General features: G+C 39.9%; 1 protein-coding gene across 3 annotated transcripts in view; it reads left to right on the top strand.

The window, feature by feature from the left end:
* The window catches only part of LOC149316942 (reticulophagy regulator 1-like), a 57,344-nt gene that overhangs the window by 31,732 nt on the left and 3,207 nt on the right, over positions 1–22,405 (top strand). For 2 of the 3 annotated variants that reach the window (XM_089516574.1, XM_089516572.1), the window contains 5 exons: positions 15,840–15,966; positions 17,636–17,720; positions 18,494–18,631; positions 18,988–19,052; positions 21,619–21,745. In XM_089516574.1, the coding sequence (XP_089372700.1) occupies positions 15,840–15,966; positions 17,636–17,720; positions 18,494–18,631; positions 18,988–19,052; positions 21,619–21,745 (542 nt within the window). Of the gene's footprint in view, positions 1–3,679; positions 4,200–15,839; positions 15,967–17,635; positions 17,721–18,493; positions 18,632–18,987; positions 19,053–21,618; positions 21,746–22,405 lie in introns of those variants that run through there. The other variant, XM_089516573.1, reaches the window with a different exon arrangement.

The raw sequence follows: 22,405 nt of genomic DNA, 5'->3' as shown, positions 1-22,405 counted from the left end.
CACTCTTACTTAGTATATGAAAATATAGACGTTAGGCTAGTATGCAAAAGTTATACTTGTCTGTGCCCTGCTGGGAGAGCATAGCTGTTAGCACATGCAGAGACAGTGCAAAAGCTCAAAGAGAACATGTGCCTAATTCACTGACAATTCAACAGATATGGACACTACAAGATAGATGTAAAGGACAGGAAACAGAAATGTTGCAAAAGTTGTGCATTAATGAACTATAGATACTTTGCGTGGAATTCTGTTCAGATAAGATGCAAAGGAAAGGTACATCTTTCTGTCTTCATCAAAGAGGGTTGGTAAAGCCAAAATCCGTTGCAATTGATTATGACTTAACTGAATAATTGCCTTTGAATTGCCTAGCCAACTCTAAGTATGCATATCCACACCCACTATGGAGAACATGGAGTAAAAGGCGTTTCTGTTCCAGAAGTGACCTTTCTAGGTGTGCTGGGAGTAATTGTCATGGTAGCACTGGCAACTTAATGGTTCCTAATGAATACATGATGATCCATAATGCTGATCTATTACTATAGACCCTTTTAAAAGATGTTTTAGTTATAAAGGGAAACCACAGGTCCTGGCTACATGAAAAAAGAGAGCATGTTCAGGTGTTAAACTCATGTGCTGCCCATTTTCCCTGTCCTCCTTTTTCATTAGGGGAAGAAATTGATATTTCTGCTTTCTCTTTTAAACAAACTATAGTTTCCCATGACATCTGAATTTAGAGGATTGTGATTTGCTTAAATTATGGTCCAGGAACAAGCCAAGTTGTGATTTTGGAATTTTTTTCTAGTTTCTTTAATTTTCATCCACAGTAAACTAGACTGTATCAGTTTGCGTTTGAGGTCAGATTTACTCCAATAAAGCCATAAAAATAAAACACTTGGCAGGATGGTATTGTTCTTAATAATATTTGCAAGCAAGACAAATACAAAAACAGTTTCATTAAGTATTACATTTTATCATTAAGTGATCACTAGAATCGGTAGTACCCCACAATATAAAGCATTGAATGCAAGAATAGTATGTGAGGGTCTAAGTGTCTGCACAATTTTTAAAACATGAAGCAACGATTATGCCACTATTACAGTTAAATAACTGTAATAGTACCACAATTGTGTTTCCAGTCCCCCAAATAATAACAAGTTTCATAGAGCTTGAAGCCACAGGCTTGACAGCAATAGTACATGTAACAAAACAATAAATTTGTATTTGATTTATATATGCTAATCTATAGCATTTCACAAAGTGATTAAGAAAGACAAGTACATGAAGCTCATTGCATGGCAATTCAAACCTCATCACAGTTGAGGAGTATCTGGAACCTGGATTTGTGTGTGAGAGATTTTTTAAAAAGGGTGTTTTCCCTAGTACCATTGGTGTAAATATGGTTGAGTTGTTGACATAGGGTTAATAAAGGTTGTATATATGATTTGAACATAGTAACATTTAAATATGAGATGAGCTCATGAGCATTCATGTGGGTTCTGTTTTCCCTACAGCATAAAGACATATTTCACAAGAGCAACTCAGGAGTGGGGTGGTACAGTGAAAATAGAGTTGCAAAATAAATTTATATTTGGTATATTTGGTGGGACCCAGGGGAGGGTATTCTTGAGGGCTGCTTCCAGGCTCTGGAACACCATTCCTAGATAGGTTTGATTGGCATGACACGGACCATGGTGTCCACCTGGCAGCAGGTGACGACTTTTGTTTTGACAGGAATTTGGGAACTGGCCACTTACAGGGAAAGAACTTTCAATGTGTCATATTGTCATTATACGTTGTTTTAAGTTGCTTTTCATTATCTTGTTTGCTTAATGATAGTTCAACTTCTATAATATTAGTGATGTGAAGTTTTTGCCTGTGTATGTTTTAATTTTTGCAAGCTGCTTTGAGTCCCTGCAGTGGAAAATAGCGGGATGTAAATAAACAAAATAACAACAACAATAGTACTGAATGTTTAATAGAACTGTTTCTTCAGTAGTGATTTTCATGCCAATCTACTGGCATTTTGTAAAGGTAAAAGGTAAAGGTAATCCCTTGACATGAATGTCTAATAAATAAAACCTATTATTATTATCATCATTATTATTATTCGTAACTGACTGTAAGGGGCGGTGCTCATCTCCATTTCTAAGCTGAGTAGCCTGCGTTTTCCGAGGACTGCTCTGGTGGTCATGTAGCCAGCATGACTGAACCGAACACTCTTACCTTCCCACTGAGAAGTGGTACCTATCTATCTACTTGCATTTGCATGCTTTCAAACTGTTAGGTTGGCAGAAGCTGGGACTAGTGATAGAAGCTCACCTTCTGATTTTCTGATCATCAGAACTGGCATCTTAACCATTAAACCACCATATCCCTCAGTTTTGTATATTTTTGTATTTTATATTTTTTAGAGATGCATTTTGTAGCATCCCCCCTATTAACCCCCCCTCCCTAAAAATTCAGAACATTTGCAATATTGCAGAACACTTCCATAGCAGAACTAACATTTAGGAGCAACTCACGTTCATGAAGAAAACTGAGAAGTCTCGCCGTGAATGTGTAAAGCAGTTTAAAAAATATTTGTTTAACTGCAGTTGTTTTATCACAATGACCTTTTTTAAAAAAAAAACAATTTATTTGTCAAGTTGGGTTTGATTCCCTGCTTGGCTATGAAACCACTAGGCAAGTCACACACTCTCAGCCTCAGGGGAAGGAAATGGCAAACCTCCTCTGAATAAATCTTGCTAAGAAAACCTCATTACAGTTTTCCCTTAGAAATGACTTGAAGGCACAGAGCAACAAGATAGTTATGTATAAACATGTGGTGTATGCCTTTAAATCATTTCTTTCTTATGGTGACCCTATCATGGAGTTTTCTTGCCAAGATTTGTTCAGAGGAGTTTGTCATTGACTCCCCCTGAGGCTGAGAGAGTATGTCTTGCTCAAGATCACCCACTGGATTTTCACAGCTGTGAGTGGATTCGAACACTGGTCTCCCAGAGCCCTAGTACAATACTCAAATCACTACACCACATCACAATTACTTAGAGTCAGTTTTTACTTTGAAAACAGTCACAGGTAATAGACAGGAAATAAGAACATGACACCCTCTGACCCAAAGTGACTATGGATCTCCTCCTATGCTTCCTCATCCACCTTTGGCAGTAGCTCTTGATAAATGAAGTCCTACTAGGAGTCAATACTAATACTACTGTCAAGACTTGCATTACTATGAGGCTGCATTGTGAGAAGCTACTCTTCAGTTGGATGCTCGTTTCAAACCTGCCAATTAGCCAGTTGTTTCTGAGAAATGCTTAGAAATGCTGTACTTACTTTCTGTGGGGAAGAGTATATATCTTGCCTATTTGGTGGGCAAGCACATGTCAGACACCTGTTGTTGAAACACAAATCTTGAATTAGCCCACTCATCACTTTGAAATAAACAACCATGTTAGGAAATAGCAGAAGCTTCTTTGACAACACCCAGGGCGAAACACGCACATGCTGCTGTTGCAAGAAGGAAAACGTTTTTACTTGGAAAAAATGTAGAACCTCCCATTCATTTTTTCCTAGTGCACTACGCCTCTCTTGCGACCTCACTGGATCATAAGAGACTAACAGGGAAGGAAAACAGCTGTTTGCCAATAGTGTGACAGAGAGAGACAGCCAGCAAAACTCAAGTTAGCTCCAAACTGGTTTGGAGTTGCATCATGCATTGCACACACACACACACAAAATGAAAGAAGGGTGATAAATATAAATTGCCACTAGTTGCTTTATAGACCCAATGAGCTGGAAGTCAGAGCTGAGAAGAGAGAGCTCTAAGCTAGTCAAGCAAATCAAGGTTAATAGCTGGCTAGTGGTTCCTTCTCATGTGACCATAGAAGTGTTGGCTTCTGGACTGTGCTTGCTGCCTCATAGCCTGTCACAGTGTTTGGAATAAGGTGTGACCTGTTTATTCCTAGAATTAGCCAATCAAAACAGTACTTTGTGAACTTCATTCAAGACAAGCAGGCACTTGGTATGTGTGTAAATATACCCTGTACCAGAAAGGCTTAGCAGGATCCTGCAAAGTGGAGTCATAGACTGGATTTCTTCAAACTCAGGAAGATTGACAAACCACCCTTGAGTCTTGGATTAATGCTTTAAAAAAAATCTTTAGGAATGTCAGAAAGCGAGGACCTTGGACAAAGTGAAAGGTACTGTAACTTAACTTTCTGCATTTCCTTTTTGGCTATTTTTCATTTTTATTACAGGGACATTTGCTAAATTTTAGCTGTGACTATTTACTTGATTCCGTATCTAAGTGGAACTCAGTCTAAAGACCTAGGTGACAATTACAGTGTAAAGATCTGTGTTTTTAGAGAGATGAAATTGGAAACTAGAATTGCTTAAGATAATGACATTATGTTCTGTGACTTCTAAAAAGTCACTGCCCACCCTTGCCCTCCACTGAAGCTGCCAACATAAGAGACCTGAAATGTCAGAGACACAAATAACTCTAGTGTACTCTGTTATTGACAGATGCATAACTTATTACTAGTAGAAAGGACACAGTGTTCTTGTGAGAAATGCCTATGGAATGCTTTTTCCAAGTTGGAGCTTAAGTCTCAGGCTATAATGTGAAATTTTCTGGGATGATCCAGAGCATGTGAAAAACAACTCCTATGCATGAACCTTTCTAAGGATTCAGAAGTAAAATATCTTCATTTATGATTCTCCACTTGCTTACAACTATTAGTCATCTGCATACAGTAGTAATCTGGAAAAAAAATTCAACAAATAAAAGCTAAGAATAATGTATATGAATTTTTATCTAGATGGCAAAGTTCCCAGCATTACCACACTCATAAGCATAGCTACAGAAAATTTAATCTTTTCATTGATGAGATTAGAAAGTGTAAGGGGACTATCCTTTTTGGTAGATGAGATCAGAACTGATGTATTGCAACTAAAAAAGCCCCAGAGAAACAACATTGGTCATTAAAAGGCTAGTATTTCATGATACGAAATCTAGGAACATGACAAGATTGATTAATTTGGTTTATATCAAAATAAATTTGAATCATTGACCATTTGGACTTAAAGAGAAATAAATTTTTGCTTCTGTTTTTTTTATCATGTTTTTAATGGAACGGATAAATACTGCCAGACTGAATATTAAATAAATTTTAATTGAATACTCGCTCAGAAACTGTCAAGATTCAAATTATATACAGCTTGTTTTTTTAATGAAATTTATCATTTTAAATTATAAAACAGCATTAAGATGGAAAACAGGTTTGATTGCAAGCTGCATCTGATTAGAGACTATACACATGGAAGAGTAAAGCAACAAAGTACATACTGAGGCTGCATTTGAAACAGCTGTAGAGATTTATCATCCTTATAGTTTAGGCTTCTGTTGTTTCTTTAGATCTTTGATCTACTGTCAGAATTTAAAACATAGAGGGAGCTTTGTTGAGGGGAAGAGGAGGTAAGATAGTTCAGGCTCTGATAGTGTAAATGCACATGTAAAAATGTCTACAATATTGAGGACAGGAGTACCAGATAAGCAAGACAAAAGTTTTACTGATAGCTTAACTATTAACATTTCAGACAACTTACTCTCAGAGCAATCTCCATTTTTCTTCCGTAATTTGTAGTCCTAAATTCAGCCTTGAGAAAACTTATTCTGTGTAGAAACAAAGAATAAATAATTGTCTTTGACCAATCAAGTACCCCTAATATGCTCTTGATAACCTTGATTTTGGGAAAGTAACTTGACTGCCATGCATCATGGGTGTTTGACAAGGTTTTGTCATTTCTGTAAGAAATGCCACAATGGATGTAATGTATGATTTCTTCCCTGCCACCCCTGCCAGTCTTTTTTTTTAGGAGTCATAGGCCCATTACACACAGGCATAAAGTACGTGCTCTGCACGCACTAGGGTTAGAAAGGGGTGCCACTTCCTGATGCCCCTAACCCTAATATGTGCGGAGCGTGCACAAAATGGTGGTGCCCATTCCACACAGGGGCCGCCATCTTTATGTAGGGGACGTGCTGCGTCTGCACGTCGCGCAGCGCATATGATGCTATGAGTGCGCCATTGGCGCCTCGCGGCGTCATATCCGCGCCGTGGAAAGAAGCACCATTTTGGGGCTTCTTTTTGCTCCGCGAGGGAGCCGTGCGGTTTGGCTGCTGCAGCTCCCTTTCAGAGCAACTGGCAGCGGCGCAAGACTGTCCCTTCTGGGCAGTCTGTAAAGCGCCTTATAGACATGAAGGGAGCAGGCTTTGGGCTATTGGGAGCTTTTTTGTTCTTGTTTTGTTACAACACAGTTCAGAGTTAGGTGCAAGTTTGTGGAGGGGGCTATTCTGTGGAGGCAGCTACCCACCATATCCCATGTGCCAGATACCATATTTACAAATAATAAGATACACAAGTAATCTCTGAAACAGCCAGTTAGTATTCCCATTTCACAGGTGAAATTATAGTGATTTTTAAAGTGTTAGAAGTCAGAAAGTCTTGGAGAACAACTGCAAGCAGAAATCTACCAGTGCAACAAAAGCAGCAATGTGGTTTATTGCAGTCTGAGACTGAGAAATATGCCACAAAAGTTTAAAAGGAACACTCAGCAAGAAAAATTAGACCATTTATACCATTGTATGCTTAATAAAATTGGGATCTTTATTTTTTCCATCTCCTAATGTGTGCTAAAATTGAGAAAAAGTGACACTCTTTCAGAATAAAAGGGTGATGAATCTCTAAGGCAGTAAGAAACCTGCAAAAGAGTTTCCAGAAAAGGATGTTATCAGAGGAGAGATTAACTGTTCTCTGCAATCTTTATTCACAACACAGCGCAGAAGAATATGCTCAGCTGTTTGTGGTGCTTCCTCTCCACACAAAACTATTTGTTCATTAACCAGGGGTGGCAGTCATCTAGCCCTTTGGCTGCTTATGATCCACAAGGTCAGTTCTCTAGCCTCTGGGTTCCTCCCAGATCCTTCATGCCCCCTTTATATTCGCTTAAAAATAACAGTTTCTCCTCCAGTGCAAGATGTGGATACTTGCCACACCTTGTTCTAGCAAGGTTTTTAAACCACTCATCTCCATTGGGAAATGTCTTTCTGGTCACTTCCAAATTCATTGGGGGAGATGATGCTGGGATTGGTATAATGCCTTACAGATCCCAATCATGCCCACACCTGGTTGGATCGTATGAGCTCTTTTGCAGGCACCATCTTGAGAAAAATCCATTGTTCTTACAGTGATAAGAACCCAGTGATTATTATTCAAGTCTTTGGGGTCTCTAGATCACAATATCATCTTTTGTGACATTTCTTATGATGGCCTGGAAGCTTCACTTGCTGCAGAAAGGTGGACCCTTTCTTCATAAAAACTAGTTTGGAGGGAGCAAATGACACAAAAGCAGCAGCAGTGTTGCATCACAGAGTCCTTTGATTTGTCACAACCTTTAAGTCAGTTGAGATGGTTTTATTCATTGTGCCATCCCTGAATCAAATTCCCAGGTAGCTAGAGAGTGGCATATGGTATCACTGGAAGGAGGAATAATGTTTGTAAAACAGAACTGGATTCTTAATTGCTACGCTTAAGGGGGCAGCAGGCCATTAGGGATGTAGCCACACTAGAATTAAAGTAGTTAGCCACCACTTTAACTGTCATGACTATCCTGTAGAATCCTGGGATTTGTAGTTTGGTGAGATATTCAGCCTCTCTGCTGACTCACCAAACTACAGATCCCAGGATTCCATAAGATAGAAATATAGCCATTAAAATTGTGTCAAGCTGTTTTAATTCTGCAGTGCAGCTACACCCTGAGATCAGTGGATCAATGGCTTCATTTAACATAAGACAATTTTTTGGTGTTCCTAACAAAAACCACCTAACAAAATGAATAAAACCCTATAATATTCAAGCAGCTTTTCAAAGGCATCTGTGGTCTCTCTCAGACTCATGTTCAGCTGATAGGTCAGATCAGGTCCCAGTGGAGTGATCCACATGAATATAAAATGTGACCATTCTTACGTTGTGGATGGGAGCATAATGGTGACAGTGCAGTAGGGTGTGTTCCAAAGAGCTCTGGCATTCCCCCCCCCCCTTTAATATTGTTTTATCTGGCATATTAATATTTGTTTATTGCTTGCTTCATTGATTTGTTTTGCTTTCCTTTTCCTAGTTTGCCTCACTTGTTCTATTTTAATTCAATTTATCACCTGTTTGGAGGAGTTTTCATCTTACTCTTGTTGTTGTCTTTTAAAATTGTACAGTTGGACTTTAGTATCCATGGGTGCTCCCTTCCAGATCTCCCCCAAGTTACGAAAAATGTCAGACCCGTTTTCCCTAATAGTGGTGTGACGTGTCCACAGTCCTATCAACATAACATTGGGGCACATTTTTAAATGGTTAGTCTGTGGGTAGCTGCAGGTGGCAGGAGATATTATTGTCATTAGTCATATATAGGGATGGCAGAATGCCAAGTAAAAATGGAATAATTAACCTGGTTGACTGTATTTGATGAATATGCCACATGGCATTTCAGTTTGCCTGCATGGAAGTGAATGTTTAAGTGGAGTGATCAAATGGCACATCCTCAAACTAAGCACCTTGGTCAGTAGTTAGCAATTGCTATTTTTGATGGCTCATCTGTATGCCTAGGGATATGCCAGAAATCTCCACTCCTGTGTATCTTTGTTTCTTCACTAGCAGCTGGATGGAAATTGTTGTCTGAAACTCAAAATGCTTCTGCACTCTTGTCTTCCTAGCCTCCTCTCACCTTACTACCACTTCCTACTCACATTTTTAAATTCTTCTCTTAATTCCCTTTACTCCCCCTTTCTGTCTTTATTTTGCTTCTGCACTCTCTGCTTGAGGAATCATCATAATCTTGATTGTTTGGATTAATCTGCAATAAAAGAAAGGGTAATATTGGATAGTTTGGTGAATCTTTGGTGACCTTTTGGCACCTATGATCTTCTATCCCTCCCCTGCCTGTTCAAGTGCCTGGTGAAGTTCATTCAACCATATATAAATAAAGCTTAATAATAATGATGATAATAATAATAATAATATATTTGAGTGGGGCTTTAAAAGCTTTCCCATCACAAACAATGGGAAATTGTGGTGGTGGTTGTTATTGTTATTTCTTACTGACCTCTCCCTATGGATCGAATTAAGGATGCCAGTGACATGGCAGTTGAAGTCCTCTGTTTGATTCTTAAATAATCTAGGTATCATGATTCTAATTGTGAAAAACCAAACATTGCAGAAAAGACAAGCAAAGAAATAGCAGACCATGCTTGACAGAAAAGTTACTGTTTTGTTTTGTTTTAAACTGAGTACAGATTGGCGGGATACAGACGGGCAAAAAGGGGTGTGTTCATGACGTCATGAAGGTATAGCCTTCAGACGGCCCTTACCTGAATGCCGCCATGAACACGCCGCCCGCACGCCCCAAGCGGGAAGAAGCGGCATTAAAAAGGTGCTGCTTTTCCCCGCTTCTTTTCTATATACTGCGCAACTGCGCATCTCCGTCTATAAGCTGCTGCACCGGTACGCCAGAATTGTTAGGCCGCTAATTTAAGTTGCCCATTTAAAAGCTCCATGTCTGCTGCGTCGCATAATGAGTCGGGGTCCTGGAACATGCACAGTTTGCACCGAGGCTCTAATTAGAGTGTCAGATGCCATGCAGATGTGGAAGCTGCAGCACAGCTGCACTCTATTTTAATGCTCGTAACCCTAACCCTAGAGCAACATGTACGCATGTGCTGCTAGAATTGTGGAAAGTTTGGAATTTAAAGTGAACCCCTACACACATTCCTGCGCCATTTTCACCTAACAATAAAAAAACGCTAAAACTTTAAATATTTACATATGTACAAGGGAGGTGATGGGGGATGGCAGGGGGACAGCGGTGGCAGCGGTGGCAGCGGCGACAGCTGTGGCTGTGCATTGCAGATTCAGCAAGAGCACAGGGACCAAAGGAGAGGAGTCATCCATGATGCCGGTGAGACTGGCAACGTGCAAGCGGACAAGGATGCCAACACCAGCTGATCACCAGCTGGCAGGAGACCACCATTGTTCTTGGGCAGGGCGAGGGAAAAAGTTTAAAGGGGCCTGGGCGCTTTAAATGTGCACATAGGCTTTCTGCTGCTGGTGCTGACCGCCGCAGCTGCGCAGCTGCGCATCCGCCAGCCGGCAAAAGAAAAAAAAGCCCCGTTTTTGGCCGCCCATGCAGAAGCTGCCTCTCTCTTTGCAGCATCCTGCGAGGCGGCGGTATGGAAGCTGCGGGTAAGAAACGGCCCCAGGTGAGGCGTCTTCACTACCCCCAGTGTGGAAGCCCCATACACCTTAGCCACGCCCCCGGGGCGGGCGGTCTGGAGGCTCCGTATTCAGGGGAAGACACCTTCAAGACGTCTTCCCCTGCCCGTCTGTAACCCGCCATTGATAACTGGCTCTGCAGTAGTAATGCATAAGAGTATGTTTGCATGACTAATATTAAACAATGAGCATGGCTTGCATTCTGGTTCCTGAAGAAGCAGTCTGACAAGTAGGTTACCGTCTGCCAGTAGCAACAGCCTTTAGGACAGTGATTACACCTGAGCCCATAGTCTACCATACAGGCCCTGCATTATTCAAATTTTGGTAACCTACATGTGCAAATACCAAATTCATTTTTAATCACCGAGTTTCAGCTTCTTCAAAAATACGCACATGTTAAAAGTTGATGTTGCTAGTGTGGTCTCAGAGGTATGAGGCGGGAAACGGAGAAGTACAGACATTTCACATAACATAGAACCTTTGGTATTCCCATTCCTATAGGAAAGATAAGATTGCTTTATAGCTTTTGGAAAGCAAGCAAGCAAGAAAGATTCTAGAATTGTCAGAAAATACAGTACTAATTTAGAAATGACTGACATCTCTAGATTAAATTTAACATAAACTAAGGATTTAAAGAATGGAAAAAAACTTGTTGGCATATGTTTTAGTAGAGAAGTATTTATGTAGAGGAAGTCCATAGAAACTCACTGCAAATTCTTCCTTTGGTTGTGTGACATATGGAAGTTGCCATAAAAAGTTTTAAAAAGAGGGAGAGAAGGAGAAAGGAAGCAAGTAAGGTAGGAGGCTGGCTGTAATCCTATCATCATTCTTATTTTTTGTCATTCTTATAAAATAATGCTTTTTAAAGTATTTGACCCATAGCTGATCAGTCAGTTCATCAAAGTGTTACAATTGCATTAAGCAGTGTGTGTTCAGTCCTCCAAACTGCTTAGCTAATGTTCTCTGACTGTGCCTACTTCCGCTACAGAAATCAGTGTACAAAATCAAAATCTTTATTTCTGTACAGAAGGGCTCCCATGCATTTGTCTTTAATTTGTAGTTTTACTAATTAGCATTGGAGAAAGATGATAGTGTCCCTTTCCTTAGGTTGAATCTGTAATTCATTCCTAAACTAGGTTTTTAGTGTCCTTTTTGCCTAAATGTATGCATGTCTGTGAAGGCTGCCACTTCAGCTTCTATTAAAATAAATGTGGCTCCAAACTGCTGAACAGTATTTTATTCTGAAGGTACTGAATGCACAGGTGTGAGTGTTATTAAGCAGAAAAATAAGAGGCAGTTCCTTCTTCCTTTTCAGATATCTGAAATAAATATTCTGCACCCTATAGTGTATAATCCCCCAAAAAGAGACATTGTGTGAAACAGTAGCAGCTTCTGGCATTAAAACCTGGAGTAGTGTTTCTCACATTATGTGCAACATATTTTATAGCTGATTCTGATATCTGTCATTGTTGTTCTTAACTGTTGTCAAGTCAACTTCAACTTATGGCAACCCTACAAATGGCAGACCTCCAACTCTCCCTATCATCAACCACTTTGATCAGATACAAGAGCCAGTGTCCTTTGCATTTCCGATAGGCTACATACATGTTTCCCTTCAGTTATGGAATAAATTTGAATCCTCCTTATTTCCTTTTTCATTGAATTGCTATCTGATATATCTTTGTTTTCTCATCCTGCACTATTGCCAGTTCATCAGCCAAATACTTCTTTTCATGGGTCTTCACAACTCCAGATTCAGTCTCTTTTTTCAGTGCACTGTACATATGAAAGCCAGCGTGGTGTATTTGTTTAAGCATTGGACTAAGACTCTGGAGACCAGGGTTTGAAACCTGGCTCAGCTACAGAAATTATTGAATGACTTAGGCAAGTCACATTCTCTCAGCTTCAGAGAAGGTCAAAGGCAAACACCCTCTGAGCAAATCTTGCTGACAGAATCCCATGATAGGTTCACCTTAAGGTCACCATAACTTGGAAATGACTTGAAATCACACAACAGCAATATATTTGTATGTGTGCTCTTGTTCGGGCGGGCCAGCTTTCTGGTATCCTTGTACTCTTCACATTTAACTGTATGTATATGATATGCAACTGATATGCAAAGGAAAATGAAGGAAAAGTGTGGCATGTCCTAGCAATAGGTGAAAGCTTCAGTGGAACCAAAGAGAAGCTCGTGGATCATCAGATATTGTCACCTGTAGACATTGAATTACCGCAAGTTCCTGTTTTAATGTTTGTAGTCTTTTAAATAAAGCGGGACAGTGCTCAGTCTCTTGTCTTATTTATGATCTTTTTTTCATATTCCCTTTTTCTTAAACTGTGGAGTACTGTTAAGGGATATGTGGTATGTGAATGAGAATTCTGTGTGGGGTGAGCAAGTGGGAAAGTCAGTCTGTGAATGATTCTTGGATCACTAGTACAAGGAAAATTCACCAAAGTCAATCAGCACTTCCGCCACAGGAAGTTTCTGTTTTGGTTTCCCAGCATCTTTATGAAGGAGCCTTTATATTTGTTCCTAACAGAACTAGTAGAAATAGAGCTTTCCTCCATCCCCTTATTATGCTGCAGCTTCAAACTAATGCCTTAATAAAAACTGCTTTAGATTCAGTCCCAAACAAACATTTCCTTCCTTTTCTGTGTTCAGCTTGGGTTTAAAAAAAACAACCATCAGTTCATGAGAGAAAACAGCTTTTTCTCAATGTTAAAATATAGTTCTCCAGCAAATGTAGGGTTTGGAAATAGGGAGTGTGGGGGTGGAATGTGGAACCATGTACTCTATTACCTTTAGAACAAACAGCATTCAAAGTTACATTAGGTCATTATCATTCATTTCCCTATTGCAAGTCTATTACTTAGAGGTGCTGGGAATCCTGGAAGCTGTGTAATTGCTCACATTTTGTTATAATCCCTTATTTACCACATCATGCCATTGCTTCATTTTAATTGGGAGCAAAGCTGATGTGTCCATATACATCCAAACCTGTTACATGACTAGAAGATTCCAGCAAGAATTAGGATGGTGTTTTGGGCTTTCTTTCTTTCTTTCTTTCTTTCTTTCTTTCTTTCTTTCTTTTTTAGGTCAGTAATATGAGATGTTATTGACCTTTCTAAGAAAAACTCAGTGGTGTATTTTGCCCATAACACATGTCTGGTTACAACTGGACAGCATGAGACCATTAGTCATTTTCAGAGAACCTGATGGAACTGAATCTCCTGGCCAGCATTTGAGGACTGTGATGGGCTGTGACATCTGTTTGTCTTAACTGCTAGGAGACGGCTCGAGTGAGTGCCTCCCTGTCTCTATCTTAGGCAGCTCTTTCACTGGAGAATAAAGTCCAAAGCTTCGAATCAAGCATTCTCGTTGGCTCCATTTGCTAAATAGTTCTGTCACTATGGGCAAGAATGTTCTTTGAAACTGGGACAGGATTATCCCAGAAGAAGCATGTTGAGAATGTGAAGGGCAAAATAGACACAGCCAACATGAGATGAGGCAACAGGATTGTGTAACTGGCATAGAGCTTGGAAGAGTTTGGGTTTTTTTAAAGACAAAAACTGCCCAAATCCCCCAGCTAGTGTGGCCCATGGCTATGCTGGCTGGGGGGCTCTTGGAATTGCAGTCCAAAAGGTAACTGTCCCAAGCTCTGAACTGGTACCTGTGTCCTTAGGCAGGGATCCAAGGACAGTGCATGGTGTACTGAGGCTATTTCACCTTCAGGTCACTCTCTTCCCCCTCATTCAAAGGGGAAATCAGCATTTGTGTGAGGTCAATAACTTCTGCAAAATGCCATCAACAAATTTGTATCCTTCCTGACTTTAAAACTGAAAGCACATCAATCCAGTGATGTACGGTTTTGGCTTATCCAATATTGATAACCCTCAGCTCTTGAACCCTGAGGCATCCATGGGCATCCATTCATGAGTGCCTGTTTTGTAGTATGGGTGCAAGGCAGCCTGTGACAGGTCAAGCAGATGTGATCCTCTTGCCTGCCTATGTGTATTTTCTAACAGTTAGTTTCTCACCCTGTTAGGAAGTGTGAGCAAGGAGATGATGGAAGACCAATCTTGAGTAGTGGTTTGAGTGTTGAACTAGGACTCTGGAAACCAGAGTTTGAATCCTGGCTTGGCCATGAAAACCCACTGGGTGACCTTAGGCAAGTGATACAGTCTCAGCCTCAGAGGATGGCAATGCCAAACCGCATCTGAAGAAACTTGCCAAGAAAACCCAATGACAGGGTCACCTTAGAGTCAGAAACGGCTTGAAGGCACATAGCAGCAGCAGCAGGTCAATGCTGTTGTGCAGCAGTGGGCAAAATGTACAACACAGGAATCATCAAAAATTTGTTTTGTCATCCAGGGGCATGGAAGCATTTTCACTGTTTTTGAGGGGGGCAGACTTTTTTTTTTGTGGAGATGGAGCAGTAAAGGCCTATTTTTAAATCTGATCAATTCCTGTTGTTAAAAAAGACCTCTCCAGGCCTAGAGGGCCAAAAGCGTAGTGAAAATGCCCCTCACATCCCCATAGGATGTTTGGGGGAATTTTTTTTCAAGGGTGGTGCAGTTGGGAAGGTGTGGACCTCCAGGGTCTCCTGTAGAGCTAATGTGGCCCCCTCACTCTCACACTTGCCCACCCTGGTGTAGTGCTTCCAGGGTCGGAATGCCAGCATATTTAGATTGATAAGGATGGTGGTGCCGTCTTCCCTGCCGCATGCTCCCTTATTCCTCTTAATTTAGCTGCAGTCTTCCATTAGTAGTTGTGGGGTGGTGGGTTTTCCTAGTAGCTAACAGAGGGACCCTGGTTGTTATGTAAAGTCTTTTGAGGTAGCTTTGCCTTTAGTGGGCAATTTAAGAACATTACTTTTGCAAAAGGTTTGCTTCTGGTGGAAATAAAAATTACCAGAATTGGATTGCTGACAGGGAACAATCCACATGCCTGTGTTTTCTGTTTGTCCTTGAAGGTGTGACTGTTACGATGAGTATTTGCTGTGTCCGTCAACATTTAGGCCTACTCCCTTGCCCCTAGCAATCTTTACATCCTGCTTGGAGGATTCAGCTGTCTTTCCAACATGGACTAGAATTCTTTGCCTATCAAGAGAAAAGGGTGAGCCATGGAAAAGTCCTTTTGACATCTCGGTACACCTAACAGTGGTGAAAGTATTCATGGGTGTGCCATCATTTTATGTCTGCCTATTTTGTTCACTGAGTGCCTCTTACTGTCTCTGAGCTTACAGACCTTTCTGCACCACACACCACAATACATGCTCATAAATCTGGGTGGCAAAATGCTTGAGCTACTCAGTCGTGACAGAAAAATTGCAATGAATTTGAGCTCAAGGAAAACAAATTATCAGTCTTATGATAAGAGAATGCTTGCAATTTTATAGTGGCTACAGTTGTGAACTGTTTTTTGTTTTTTTTTGGAAGAATAACTGGAAATAGATTAGACAGTTTGAACACAGAATAAATTGTGTACATTTCTTTTTCAAAACTATTTATCTTTTGCAGCTGGGAAGTCATTGATTCCAAATCTGAATACAGGCTCTGGCTGAATCAATGTTTAGAAGAAGCGATGATAAGTTTCTCCATATTTCTCCAAGAAATGTCTCACTTCAAGGAGCAGAATCCTGGCAAGGTAAAATGAGACCTAGGATATACCTCATTCCACTTGCGGTTGGGGATATTTCAATAACCTGCCATTAACAGTACAGTCTGATACATGACTCCTGACACTCAGTAATAAATTTTAGTGGACCTTACTCTCTGGTACATGTGCATAGAAAGGCAATCTAAGGAAATTACTAGAGCAATTTACGGTTACAGTAAGTTATAGTAAGTTTAGTGACAGTGTCTAGTGGGAATGATATATGAATTTCCGAAGAATGTAAAAATACTACCATTTGTTGTCATTACTCTGTTATGAACAGCTGGCTCAATAACATAAAGCCATCTAAACTGTTGCTTGGGTCAGAATGTGTTTGTGTTTTATGAATGCTTGTGACATTCAAGCAGTGTAGGGATTGAGATTGAGATTGACGGAATTTCTGGAGCTATTGGATTGTCCTCAACTGTATGCCATCTGAGAGTTCTGTTGTAAAAATTTTTGCTAGTGTGCACCATTTGGGTTATGGCAGTATAGCTACTTGGGAGAGCAAATTGGGTTGACTTCACTATGCAACTTGCAAAGCTACAGTTAGGAATGATGCAAGGGCAAAAGTAACGTGAGGATCACATTAGTTTGTTGCTTTTGCTTTTATTTTTCAGCTGACTTTTACATAATGAATAGGAGAATTATTTCTAAACTAGAGTGCATATGTGCATGGCCACATCTTTTGCCCAAGTGGGATATGGGAGCAGGAGAGATGGTTAGGGTGGGCAGAAGGGAAATTAGGGCATTGAAACAATCCCTTGTTTCTTCCCCAAGTTCTTTTAGCTGAGAATTTGAGAGTTGCACCTAGAAGTAGTTGGTGGCTCCCATGTCAGTGGAGTAGTGAATTCACTCCAGGTTTTCATCCAGACTTTTATAAAGCTATCCTATTCAGAGGTTCATTTCCATGGACAGCTCTTTTAAAGCTAGAGAATACTGGAATGGATTCATTGTCTCACTAATATGGGAGCCACCAACCACCACTGGCTGCACCATGCACAAAATTCTCAGGTCACAAAGGAATGTCTGAAGAAACAGAGATCAATGTTAGCCCTAAATGCATAGTTTCCATTTCCACAAGAAACCCTTCCTGCCTAAACACTGGAGAGGCCTTCACCAAATCCTCTCAGGCTGTGTCACGGTCCTCCTCAGGGTTCTCCAAGCAGCAGTTTCCTTGGAACCACCAGACATAACTCTTGATTTGCGTAAGAGCGAGCCTCTTCCCTACTAGTCCCCTCCTTGCAATACTTTATTTGGAGATGGCGAGAAGGCTAATCCCCCACTTTTCCTGTTAAAGCCGTGACAGTGGGAGACAGTTTTGAGCTGCAGAAGAAGCTTTCTCCAAACATCCTTTCCAAACCCACACAGGCTTATTTTTTTTTTTTTTGGGGGGGGGGGGGGGGAAGGATAAGGAAAGGAAAAGAAAAAAAATGAGAAAATAACTTTTGTTCTTCCATATGGGTCCAATTTATATGATACAGATTGCACTACTTGCTATAACAAGCATTTTCACTGCTCTTCTAATGCCTATATGTAAATAATACTGAGAGTGAAGTTGTTTCTGCTTACAAACATATAAGAAGCTCTGTTGAGCATAAATATTAGATGTGGCAGAAATGATCTAATTTTACTCTTAATTGCTACTTTTCTTGAACAGTTTTGCCTCCTAGTCTGCAGCGTGTGCACATTCTTCACAATCTTAGGAAGTTATGTTCCTGGAATTGTACTCTCTTATCTTGTAGGTAAGTTCTCCCCAGTTCTTAAGATTTTTGAAGTCTCAAGATTTCCATAGTAATATGCACAATCATATTCCTCACAACATTCAGAATTGCAAATGAGATCCTCAGTAAGGAGACAAAATTACATTTTCCCTTCCCATCAACAAAAAATTGTGGCTTACCTGCTAGGTACATAGGTTACTGACAAATTTGAAGGTTTTCTTTAAGGGCAGAAATCTGGTACTCCAGTATAAAAGAAACAGCTTTTCTTTCATCCAAAAAAGTACAAATAAACCTCTCAGGATTTCATGATGCAATTTGATGTGTACTCCTCAGAAAATTTAATCCCACTGACTTGGTGCATCTTACTTTTAAACACATAGGCATCCAGTTTCACTGTCAAGAGTGTTAAGATGCTTCATATACCAATAAATTGTGTAACAATTCAGTAAAGTAATTAGTATTATTCTCATCTTGCAGATGGGAGAGTGAAACAAGGATTTTTTGCTTCACTGTACATTCCCTTTCCCACTGCATCTCTCTGCTGTTAGATCAACTCTACTAAATCCCTCTGCTGCTCAGGATCTCATATGTTAAACATACATAGTGTTTTATGTAACTTAGTAGATATGGCTAACTTGAATATACACTGACAGTATACGTTTTTGTATGGAAATTGTTTTACATATTTTAAGGAATATTTTAAATACATGTTTGCAAATGATATTGCTGAAACATATTGTTTTGTCTGCCTGTTGTAAAATGTTGTATAACTTGCTGTCTCACTTCCTTTACAGTACTATGTGCCTTTTTATGTCCACTCTTCATGTGCAATGAATTTGGACAGAAGGTATATAGCAATATTAAGCCACTACTGCCGAAAATGGACTTTGGTATTGGGGACTATATCCATCAGAAACTGAAAGAGAGAGCTGGTAAGCAAGCAGCCCATGTAATTTCCATGACAAATGCCTGTAGAAAGAATAGCTGTGCTGATTTTGAAGTTGTTAGTTTATCCACTTGATGTAAAAGAAAAAGAAATACTCATCCCCCCATCTTAGGAACTCTCTCAGTGTGTATAGGAATAAAATTTCAGAATGGTTTTAGTAGCTATGTATTATGAAGAACTGGATGGATGAAATATCTGTTTAAACAAGTAGCGAATACATTGAATCTTTGTGTGTGCATGTGTGTGTGTGTGTGTATTTCAATGCAAGTTAGAGCTGAGAATCAATTGATTTGTGTAGCAAGGTATGCAAACAAAACTAATTCAGTGTACCTGGTTTCCCAGAAATGATAAAAACAAAGCTGGCAGAAGATGACAGTGAACTGGACATATCAGCTCTGTGCCCTAAGGTCAGTTGTGTCTTTAGAGAATGAAGGAACATCTTGTCTGTTACATTATTTTTCTTCTCCCTCCCCGCAAGCACTTCTTCATAGCTTTCTAGTTTGCTTAATACTCTTGTAACATACACTCTGGAATTCTGAAACATTTCTTGCAGCCTAAATCTTTTCATCTTTACAGTCGGCCCTTTGTATCTATGAATTGGTTATCTACGGATTCAGCCATCCACAGCTTGAAAATGTTAAAAAAAATACCTGGAAAGTAAACCTTGTTTTTCCCATTTTATATACGCCATTTATTACTACACCATTGTATATAATGGGACGAACATCTACAGATTTTATTACCACAGGGGATCCTGGAACCAAACCACAGTGGATACCAAGGGCCAACTTTACTTGCAAGCATGTTTCACTAAGATCACTTACTCCACGTTAACTGTACATAGGCTTGCATCCTGGAGTAGCTGGAGATGCTGAAAATAGAAGTCAAGCCTTCCTTCTCACCAAGCAGGTACAATTAGAGCTCTGATGTTATCTTGCATGCACCTAAGGTATTGTTGTCCCTTTCCCACAAGAAAGATATACCAGACTGTAATCTTCCCATTCATATATGTTTTTTGCATCCTGGGTGATCAGATATGATAGGATTGGGCAAAGTGTGGCCCACGGGCCAAACATAGTCCTCCAGACCCATTGGTGTGCCCCCAAAGCCTCTGGAGACCCCTTCAAAGGTTCAAACACCCCCGAACCCAAGGTGTATTAGTATTGCCTATTGCAGTTTGCTGAATGCAAGACGTGACTTACCGCAGCCACAGAGACACTCCTGTTTTTTTCTTTCAGCACCCTCCATGCCTTATCTTTCTCCATTGGTACTTTTTTCCTGTAGCCACAAAATATCTACTGACCCCCCCTGCTTTGTGACCTCTATCCTTCTTTTAACACCTTTACCAAAAGGGTGCTTCTGTCTCTTTCACATTCCTAGTCTCAGTGTTCTTCTCCTCTCCTCTAGTTACAACTTGGATGGGAAACCTCCAATGAATATCAAGTGCTATAGGCTATATTTCAGAGGAAGGAACTGGCAAAACCACCCCTGAGTATAGTATTTCTTGTCTAAGAAAATCCTATGAAATGCGTGAGGTCACCATAGGTTGGCAGGCAACTTGAAGGAGCATGCACACACATATTTGTAATGAATTTAATTAAATTTTAAAATAATTAATATAACCTTTTCTTTAAATAAAAAAAACAGAAAGAGTATGGCCGTCCAGCTCTTCGAAAACCCCAAATGTAGCCCCCATCTCCCATGCAGTTCCCCACCCTTGAGATACAAAAATCCTACTTTTGTCAAGCATACAAGGCTGAGGGATCACAGCAACCCATTTCCATTCTCCCCATGGCTTGCTGCCACCACCCACGTCATTCCTTCTCCTTACCTTTTGTATAGGGGCCAGTGCATGAAGCCCTTATTAAACAGCAGTTTTCTAGTATACAAAGTATTCAGATTGGACATAAGAGTGCAGTTGTTCTACCTTCAAGTCAGTTCTGATTTATAGTGACCGCTGGATTTATTTTTACAGTGGACCCTTATTATATGCTGGGGTTTGTTTCCAAGATGCCCCGTGGATAACAAAATCCGTACATGTTCAAGTCCCATTAAATATAATGACATAGCAAAATAGTGTCCCTTATAAAAAATGGAAAATCAAGGTTTGATATTTGAAATTTATACTTTTTTGGAACATTTTCAAACCATGGATGCTTGAATCCGTATATAAACAAATCCGTGTATAAGAAGGGCCGACTGTACTGCTTAATTTAGCAGCATTGGAATATAAATGGAATGAATGAATCAATTTATTCACTCTTCATTATTAGCAGAAGAAAATCAGTTGAATATACAGTAAACATAGTCTTATGTTGGTGGGGAGTTAAATCCACCTCCACATGACATTTTCCTAATTTTCCCTTAATAGCTGTAAGCAAACTATAACTATGGAAGGGTTTCTTTTGTCATCCTAACTTTCCTAAGAAATGGTTACAATTTAGTTATTTCTCCATCCTCTTAAAAATAAGGATTTTTTTTTACTATACCGTGGCAAGCAAGATAGTTATTGAATATAATACAGTTAAAGTACGCTAATGTGACATTAAAACATTATTTCTATACTGTTCAGAGATTGTATCTTGATTTTGCTCCTTATATAGGTAGTCAGAGGGCCTGCTTACCCTAAAAGCACCAGATGTTGTCTGATCTTGAGAGCCAAACAGAGTCAGCCCTGGTTAGTACTTGGATGGGAGACCACCAAAAGTACCAGGTGCTGTAGGCTATCTTTCAGAGAAATGAACTGGCAAAACTGCCTCTGAATGTTCCTTGCTTTAAAAAAATCTTACGAAATTCATGTGCTCACCATAAGTCAACAGGTGACTTGAAGGCACATGACACACACATAGGTAGTCAGAAGATTACTTTTCAGGAGCATGAACAGGGATATTTTATAAGTTTACAATGTAGGTATTCACATCTAGCTGAGAATCTAAGGATGTCATGTTTGACAGTTTGGTTTTTCAACTACAGGTTAGTCTTACAGCCGTGGCCAAAGAGTTGTCTGTATCAGATACAGATGTATCAGAGGTATCTTGGACTGATAATGGAACTTTCAATTTATCAGAGGGAAACACTCCACAGACAGACACGTCTGATGGTAGGTACTATTACTTCATCATCATCTATTTTTTCAACAGATGAGGGTGATCGGCAAATAAATATATACGTCTAAGTTACGTCATTTAAAAGTACTGTATGTGTACAGTGCACTACATCTTTTCATATGCCATGACCAGTTACTTTGAGTTCTTCATATCAATGGAAATTGCACCCAGATCTGTGTGTGCATGCGGCGAATGTTCAGGAAGCACCTGATGTCCTAGAACTGCTGAAGCAAAGCAGGTGCAAACCTGATTAGATACCTGGATGGAAGACTGTCAGAAAGAGAAGGATATAGTAAATATTTTAAAAGAAATTAAATGCAATTTGAGCATATTGCTATACATCTAGCTAATTGACAATCCTCTGTGACCAGGAACTCAATCTGCAACCCAGAATTCATTTCTTTCACATTTCTCTCTTCAGCTCTGTGTTCTTTCTATCACTCTACGTCTTTTCCTTTGCCCCACCCCTCCTTCAGTAGTAATGGAACTATCAGTTAAAATGTGGATCCAGATTTGCTTTTTAGTCAGTCATTCTGCTTTAACCCACAGGCAGAGGTTTTGAATGTTGCTGGAAGTGAGAATGAATATTATTTATTCCAATGTTTATCAGACTGTACTAAAGGAATACTACATTGTATCACAGATTAAGAAGG

This window comes from Sceloporus occidentalis, unplaced genomic scaffold (genome assembly GCF_023333645.1).
Source record: "Sceloporus occidentalis isolate IW3139 unplaced genomic scaffold, rSceOcc1.0.p SCAF_3, whole genome shotgun sequence".
Lineage (NCBI taxonomy): Eukaryota > Metazoa > Chordata > Lepidosauria > Squamata > Phrynosomatidae > Sceloporus > Sceloporus occidentalis.
Note: the sequence above shows the minus strand (reverse complement) of the source record. Positions and strands in the feature narration are given on the sequence as shown.